General features: G+C 34.6%; 2 protein-coding genes across 2 annotated transcripts in view; one reads left to right on the top strand and one right to left on the bottom strand.

Moving 5' to 3' along the window:
* Positions 1 to 6,024: 6,024 nt before the first annotated feature.
* LOC100641619 (methylmalonyl-CoA epimerase, mitochondrial-like) lies at positions 6,025 to 6,978 on the bottom strand. Its single transcript, XM_020002868.1, has 5 exons — positions 6,958 to 6,978; positions 6,759 to 6,905; positions 6,394 to 6,480; positions 6,160 to 6,228; positions 6,025 to 6,105 (listed from the first exon to the last, which is right to left on the bottom strand). The coding sequence occupies exons 1-5, from the start codon at positions 6,976 to 6,978 to the stop codon at positions 6,025 to 6,027; spliced, it is 405 nt and encodes a 134-aa protein (XP_019858427.1).
* A 264-nt stretch (positions 6,979 to 7,242) lies between these two features.
* The window catches only part of LOC100641491 (puromycin-sensitive aminopeptidase-like), an 8,066-nt gene continuing 7,087 nt past the window's right edge, over positions 7,243 to 8,221 (top strand). The window contains exons 1-4 of the mRNA XM_020002860.1: positions 7,243 to 7,432; positions 7,504 to 7,579; positions 7,819 to 8,015; positions 8,205 to 8,213. Coding sequence (XP_019858419.1) covers positions 7,307 to 7,432; positions 7,504 to 7,579; positions 7,819 to 8,015; positions 8,205 to 8,213 — 408 coding nt within the window. The 5' untranslated portion in view covers positions 7,243 to 7,306. The remainder of the gene's footprint in view (positions 7,433 to 7,503; positions 7,580 to 7,818; positions 8,016 to 8,204; positions 8,214 to 8,221) is intronic.

Genomic DNA, 8,221 nt, shown 5'->3' with positions numbered 1-8,221 from the left:
TGAGAAGGATCCCATTGGTCACCCTCCTCCTCCTCCTCGTCAGTCCATCCCTCGTAACAGACCCTCATATCCCAGGAGAACTGGGCGTGTCAGTATGCCCCACTCTCCCATGTACCCTCCTGGTATTCAGACCAATGCTCACGTCACTTGTAGCTCCACCCACTTGTCCTCTCCTCATGTTGATAACGGCTACCCAACTCATGTTCCCATATTGTCCTCACCTGCTCCTGTCATTGGAGGGACTTTAGTATGAGGAGGGAATTGATTGACTTTAACAAGTTTCTGTTTAAAATTAAAAATAATAGTTGTTTGTACTCACATCACTTGTGTTGATATTATTATTATTATTATTATTATTATTATTATTATTATTATTATTATTATTATTATTATTATTATTATTATTATTATTATTATTATTACTATTGTTATTATTGTTGTTGTTGTTGTTTTCCTTCTTCACTATTACTGTAGTATGTGTAAATGTACCTAAATACATTTTTTATTATTTAATCTAATGATAACATGATTCTACCAGTAAGTAAAGGTGTCATCATAGACCAATCAGATTGAGCTACTCCCAAGCAAGGGTGGAGCTGCATTGCTAGATATTTGCATAGATAATAGAGTAAATGAAAGGGATTGGCAACGGGGCGTAGCAACAGGAAATGCGGGTTGGGTTACCACGTGACAACCATCAGTGTTTTGATTGATTTCCCATCTCCTCCATTGGTGAAGTAACTGAAGTTACTCTGGCAGGATTTCGAAGGAAATTTGTGCTGCTCCAGGATAGCGCTTGCTTTTGATATATAGCCTATTCCACATAGAATTTTTAGAGCTACCTGCAGCAAGGTTTTTGTTTCTAAAAAGCCATTTTGCAACCAGTTAGAGGTACACAAAGTCGCCTGTTTTTGAAACACTTTATTGTTCGTAAAACAGTCAAGCTTCACGGTATCAACGTGTAAGTTAGCTCATTCCATGGGAGATTTCAAGCTCTTTAAAATGGTTGTACTTATTCGTAGCTCAAGAACAAAACGAGTCTCTCAGAGGGGGAAAAGATGGTATTTCTAGTTAAAGAGTGACGCAGCTACTAACGCATGCATTGATTTACTGAGCAAAAAATATTAATAAAAAGCATAAACATTGGTTAGTATTGTGTGTGAGTTTTGTTTGCATGAATTGTATTCTCTTGGAGTTATTCAAGAATAAAGCAAGAAAATCCCATTTTAAAACTCCAAAATCGGTCAAAAAATCCCAACCCTCCTCTGTTTACTTAGCAACAATACAAATGAATGGAGGTTTGCCCACGCCCACGCTTCCGTTTCCAATCCCTTTCATTTACTCTATTATCTATGATATTTGGGAAGAAAATTTTTTACATTGTTTACTCGTTTTCTAATTTATTTCTGCTCCTTTGGAAAAATATATTTCTGCAGTCGTGTCCTTGCTTGCTACTGCTCTATTAGTCTATAAAAGATGATTGACGTCTGCCAGTGGAGAGCCAGTATTGGGATTTGGAACTGCTGTCAAGCAGCTACTGGTCGTCGCAGTCATCATGAAAGTGAGAAGGAGTCTTTACCTACAAGGGATTATACATCTGGAAGGAACAAGGCTCCTGTTTTTCAAGCATCAGCTGTGGATCTATTATCTTTTATTGTCTTTTTCATTCTTTTATTCTGTGCATCAAGACTCACTCCAACAGGTAGGCCATTACATGACCAATGAGGTTTGTATTAAAATAGAATGCATATATAATGTAATTATAATCTAAATGAAAAACATTGGTGATCATGGGTTAGCTTTTGCATTGTTAGTGATGCTGATTTGTCAACATGAATAAACTTACTGTAGAAAATTAGATCTAGATAAAATATTTTTAATAACACAGTGTATTCTTAATAGGTCACTGTAGCTCCTTCCAATTGCTTGTTGGTGATGATATCTCAAAGTGGCTTCAGTTATATGTGGGAGTTAGTGTCATTGGCAGTTTTAACTTGTTCACAGTTTCATTTCATTTGTATTTCTACTTTCTCTTGATCCTCCTATCAGGAGATGTGGAACTCAATCCTGGTCCTGTAACAGGTAAGAATGATAAAGAATCTAAATACATGACCTAAGTTACAATGTTTGTCAATCACTTTTGCTATAGGTAATCCAGATGCTCCCAGTTTATTACGTTCTAATTTTGATAAGCTGATTAATGCAATTTCCGCTAACCTTTTGACAGTGACTAATGTACTGTATGCTAAAGGACTGATACCAAAGGAGACTCATATTGAAATGCATTCAAAAACAACTGGATTGAATGAATTACAAAGAGCTGGATTGCTACTCATTGCAGTTCGAGGACAACTGGAAGCATCTACCAGTCCAAACCAATATTTGATCAATTTTTGCTATATATTATTAAGCCAAAAGTGTGATTCACTAACGAATATTATTGTTCCTATTTTAAAAGAACTAGGTGAGTGTGTGTATGTCATGAGAATTGATAAGTTTATGATATTCTCATTTCATTTTAGGTGAACCTATATCTGATGATCCTGAAGTCACAATTGTTCTTCCACCTGATTATATTCAAGAATATGCTGAGATATTGAGGCAGAGGTATAATCTGCAACCCATTATAGCTGAAGACTGGCCACCACGAGTTGGAAAAGACTTCTTTGGTAGATTGACACTAATAGAAGGCCAGGATATGATCAAACAAGCAGAACTACAAGTACATTGGCACATGTTGAGAGGAGAAGTTGATAAAATTCCTAACCTCACTGGAAACAAGGAAATTAAAACAGAAGATTTATTAAAAACTAAAGATTTTACTCTTCTCAAGAAAAATAAAGATGTATACTCTTCTCAAAATATAGTAATTGATGGTCCTCCAGGAATAGGCAAAACAACACTGTGTCGTAAACTGCTGAACATGTGGTCAAATGGAGTACTAGGCTGTCTATTTGACTTGGTACTTTACTGTCCTTTGAGAATTAGCAAGGTAGCCCAAGCTAAAAAATTAGAGGAACTTTTTCAGTATGTTTATAAATGTCCTTCTATACCAAAAATAGTTGACTGGGTTTTAAAGGAACATGGAAAAGGGCTGCTAATAATTTTTGATGGATGGGATGAGTTAAGTATGCAACACAGGGAATCTTCACTAGTTACTGAAATTATTTGTAAGACTCAGCTTGCAAAATGTTCAGTAATTGTTACCTCTCGTAGCTATGCCTCTGCGTCACTTTTAAAAGCATTACCGTACGTTAGTAAACATGTTCAGATCATTGGATTATCCACAAAAGAACTATCCACAGTAATTATAAAAACACTTCAAAAAGATTCAGATTTAGCAGAAAAACTTATCAATGAAAATACAAACAATGAATTCTTCAAAACTACTCAATATAATAAGGACTCACAACGAGCAGTGAAACTCATTAATGAACTCAAAGTACGAGGTGATGTACAGTCTCTGTGTTACATTCCACTGGTTTGCTCCATGGTCATCTTAGTTTATTGTAAGGCTGGAGGGCAGCTACCAACAACACTCACTCAACTGTATGAAAACTTTATTTTACAAACTATTCAACGCCATATAAAAAGGAAGCATGGAAATGACCCAGAATCATTAGCCAGTCTTAATAAATTACCATCACCATTAGCTATGGCTTTCAAAGAACTCAGCTATTTAGCTTATTCTACTCTTGCTGAGGCAAAAATGACTTTTTCTTTACATCAACTAGACCTGTCTGTGGCCAAAGCAACAAAGGAGGATTATCTTGGATTGCTCACAAAATTTGAAGAGTTTGGTGAGAAGAAGTATCAGTTTATTCATTTAAGTATACAGGAATTCTTAGCTGCTTGGTGGATTTCTAAGTATGGCAACACTGAGAAAATTTTCAATTATTATTTTGACAATGAACACTTTAAAATGTGTCTGAGGTTTGTAGCTGGTCTAACTCATCTTGAACATGAGACCTATCAACAGTATTTTGAAAAGAAAAAACAATTACAGTGTGAGAATAGTCCACTTAGAGAATTTGAAACCAGTCACCGTCAATGGTTTTATGGATCAGTTCAACATGCAAGAGGTCTTGATTTTGAGGAACTGCAAGTTTTACTTCTCCAATTCCTATACGAGTCTCAAAATGCAACATTGTGCCAATTATTTGCATATTCTATTGAAGGCCAATCACTGTGTCTTAATCGTAAGGCTGGTATTGGTAATTCAGTCATCACTAAGCTTTCATTGTTTGAATGGTTGTGTTTCAGTTATCTCATTAATAATGCAGAATGGGATCAGTTGGACCTGCATGAATTAGATGAGCAATCATTATCAGTACTGACTACTGGATTAAGCAATAATTCATTGGTAAGTCAGTGCAGTGCAATAATTATGCGAGTTCAAAATGTTTCTGATGGTAATTTATTGCTTAATTTTTTTGGAAAGCCATTACTGCATAATATTCAATCGATAACAGCTATATTTGACCGCAATAAATGTGACTTGGTTCCTATATTGTTAAAGTTAGTCACTTTACTTCAACTCAAAACGTTGACTTTTGGTGGAGATATTTGCACAAATGATGAGGCTACCTATATTAGAAAATGTTCTGAGCTTGAACGATGCATCAAAACAAATTCAAAATTACAAAGACTTACTATAGAAGTGATTACTGATACTTCATCTGAGAAGAAACTTCTTGAACCATTTATGGCTTGTATTATTAGAGGAATTGCCCAAAACAGAGTAATAGAATCATTCACATTTATGGTTAAAAAACTGCAATATATTGGTCTTGATCATCTTGCTCTAACTGATAGTACTATATTAAAGAACTTACTAAAGGACAATAACACAATAGAATCTCTTTCACTGCACATACCCAACTGTTTTATTCCATTACCAATAAATAAAATAAAGGAAACATCAAAATTGACTGCTCTAGAGATAGGAGGTAGTATACTAATAAATTCACTCCTTCCATGCATCAAAGGATTAAAATGTCTGATACTTCCTTTGCCATATCCACCATGTCTCATATTCAACTCTTATCCTCATCTACACAACTTACTCTACAACTGGATACAGCTAAGAGTATCAATGAACTCTTTACTATTTTACAGACCAACACCACTCTTAAAGCTCTGAGAGTGGAAGTTGAGAAAGGAAGCATCTACACAATCTGCAGTATTGGTAGACATACTAGCCCCTACAGCTATTATATAAATTACTACAACACTACTTATAAAAAGTGCATGAGTGCCAGTTCATATATGTCTATCATGACTACTGGTATCATGCATAACACTGGTCTAAAACAGTTGAGTATACCTGTTTACCTTCCCATTACTAACAAAGAAATGAGAAGATTCTTAAATGTCATCTCCCAAAAGCATATCACAGAACTTGAAGTTTGTTTCCGACTGGATCAGACATGTTACATTCAAAATGACGAAAAAGAAATAATGAAATCTTTTTTCTACAAACAAACATTACCTGATATTTTTGATATGCTACGATCACATGCAAGTATCAAAATAATGAGTATAGTGTGTGAATATCTTAATGAGTCATCTGATACTAATACAACAGAAATAGAGGATTTATTCCGTCGTACCTCATTCCCATCACTCAAGCAATTGGAAATCAAAAGAACACAAAGTGAATGTATGATCAAGATTTTTACAAAAAGTGTAACAGCATATCGCCATGTACATGTAATCTCACGTAGCCGTCAGACACATCCCCGAGTTCGTGAAGTAAAAATGTACATACATTAATAATACTATGATATTTATAAATGCTTACATTACTATTTTGTGTGTAATATTGTACTTATACTTACTACTTAGGCAAATTAGATCTTCTGCATATTTGTTATTTGCAACAATTATTATTTATTAATATGTAGTAAAAAGCAACTAATTATTTGTTTCTCTGTAAAATTCTTTTGACTTTTATTCATTTTATTGCTAAAGATATTATTTTGCTACTTTTTATGTAAATTTATAGTTAGAATTATTGTTTAATTATTCTTGTTCCAGTTCAACCAGTACTCCATCACAATCCTTAGGATGTACGAACACAACTGGTTTACCATGAGCACCAATCTGAGGATATCAATGACCATATATGATACTGTATAGAGGATGTTAGGGTCTTACTTTTGGTTCTGGATTCAATGCTCTTACTTTACCCTTCAATGAATCAATTGCTTTATGTATATCACTAACCTATAGTATACAGTGGATGTTAATGATTATTAGTAGGATAAAATTTAATGCAATGAAAAAGATAAATGTATAAATTTTTACATATAAACTTAAGTTGTACTATCTTAAGAATGTTAGAGTAGTATGGTGGGTTTGTTTTTGCTAAGTGTATGTACACGGACTTACTTCAAGGCAGATGTGGTGTATCCCTCCAGCTGGGTTACGTTTTAAAAATCCCTCAATGGGGCTGTTCTCCCCTAATGGATGCAGTAACTATAAAAGGAATAAAATGAATGATCACTGTGTTAGTTCTTAAACCACTTCTTCTATTCTAAATAACTAATGTATGTGTGTGAGACATACCTCAATCTTTGTATCACCAAGTTCAACAAATACAGTATAAACACCATGTTCAGGTAATGGCTGCAAGTATGTGTTGTGTGTGTGTATTCATATGTGTAAAGGATAATTAAATTTAGATAATCATATTCTTTAATTCTCATATTATTAATATTGTTTTCTCTCTCTCTCTCTCTCTCTTACAAACGCACTGTTGATTTGCTGACATTAGCTCCCAGTATGTCACGGTAAAGAGAAGTTGCTTTCTCTAGATCAGGGACAGCAATAGCTACATGATTGATTTTACCAACACTCCATGATCTTATTGTATCGCTACTGATAGATCTACTCCTAATGGACTATAATGCATGCATATATTAAGAGGTTGTGATCAGTGATATTATTACTAACAGCGACAAACATAATATTCATGCTTAGATTTTTAAATTCCACCCAAGAATTCTGGATATCAGCTCAAAATTGCAATCAAGCCCACACATTTAATCTAAACTAAAGCTCACACAAAATTTGCAGGAGAATAGATATATCTACATGTCTATCCATACTCACATTATATTCTGATGAATTTGAGGTCAAACTAGTTCTCAGAACTCTTTTAACTGATGGAGAGAATGCATTTCTCACACAAAACATTTTCAAACACTGACTGGGCGAGGCTAGAGCCTTTAACCTCCACACTCTCCACACCTCCTGTCCTGATGAGCTCGTGGTTGTCCTTCTGCTGACAGAGAAAAGGATCATGAGCTCGGATAAGAAACCATTCACTAGACTCCCAACTGATGTAGTTCCTGTCAACTATACGCTAGAACTGAAGCCTGACCTGCAGAAGTTCACTTTTGCTGGGAAAGTTTGCATTACATTAAAAGTGAGACTGAACAGCATAAAGTTACAAGCCCATTGTACTATGTTTATGTCCTTATTGTACTGTATTGTTAGGTTAATACTCCTACAAAGACAGTATGTCTCAATTCTGCTGATATTGAAATATCTAACGTCACCTGTGGAGATCAAGGTAATTATGGCTGGATTGATTTAGAATTTATTGATTATTCTTGCTTGCTATTATATATACAAGAGATATATTATCATGAATAGTTTGTGGTCGACAACTTTCATTATTTTTTCATATAGTGAAAGTTTGTTTTGCCAATTACTACAGCAATCAATCATGTATCATTATTATTATCATCATTATTATTATTATTATTATTATTATTATTATTATTATTATTATTATTATTATTATTGCAGTTGGCACTGTTAGCTATCAGAAAGAAGATGAGAGAGTTTCGTTTGATTTTCCTCAAGAAATATCATCACCTGAGGCTACACTGAACATTGTCTTCACTGGAATACTCAACGACCAGATGAAGGGATTCTACAGGTCAAAGTACACACGTCCTGATGAACCTGATGTTGAGAGATATACAGCTGTGACACAATTTGAAGTGAGAGACAGAGAGTGAAAGAGAGAAAGGAAGAGGGAGAAAGAATAAGAAAGAATATCAGTGATAGTAACAAAGCATGATGTAACTGTTTTTACAACCTCAACCTAGGGAGTTATATTGTGGTCATATTTTATCCAGCCCCCATCATGTTTTCTTGTTACAGTTACATAATGTCTCCTCTTCCTTTAGCCTGCTGATGCTAGACG

The sequence above is a fragment of the Amphimedon queenslandica genome, unplaced genomic scaffold (assembly GCF_000090795.2).
Source record: "Amphimedon queenslandica unplaced genomic scaffold, v1.1 AMPQUscaffold_13513, whole genome shotgun sequence".
NCBI lineage: Eukaryota > Metazoa > Porifera > Demospongiae > Haplosclerida > Niphatidae > Amphimedon > Amphimedon queenslandica.
This window is presented reverse-complemented; position numbering and strand designations above follow the sequence as displayed.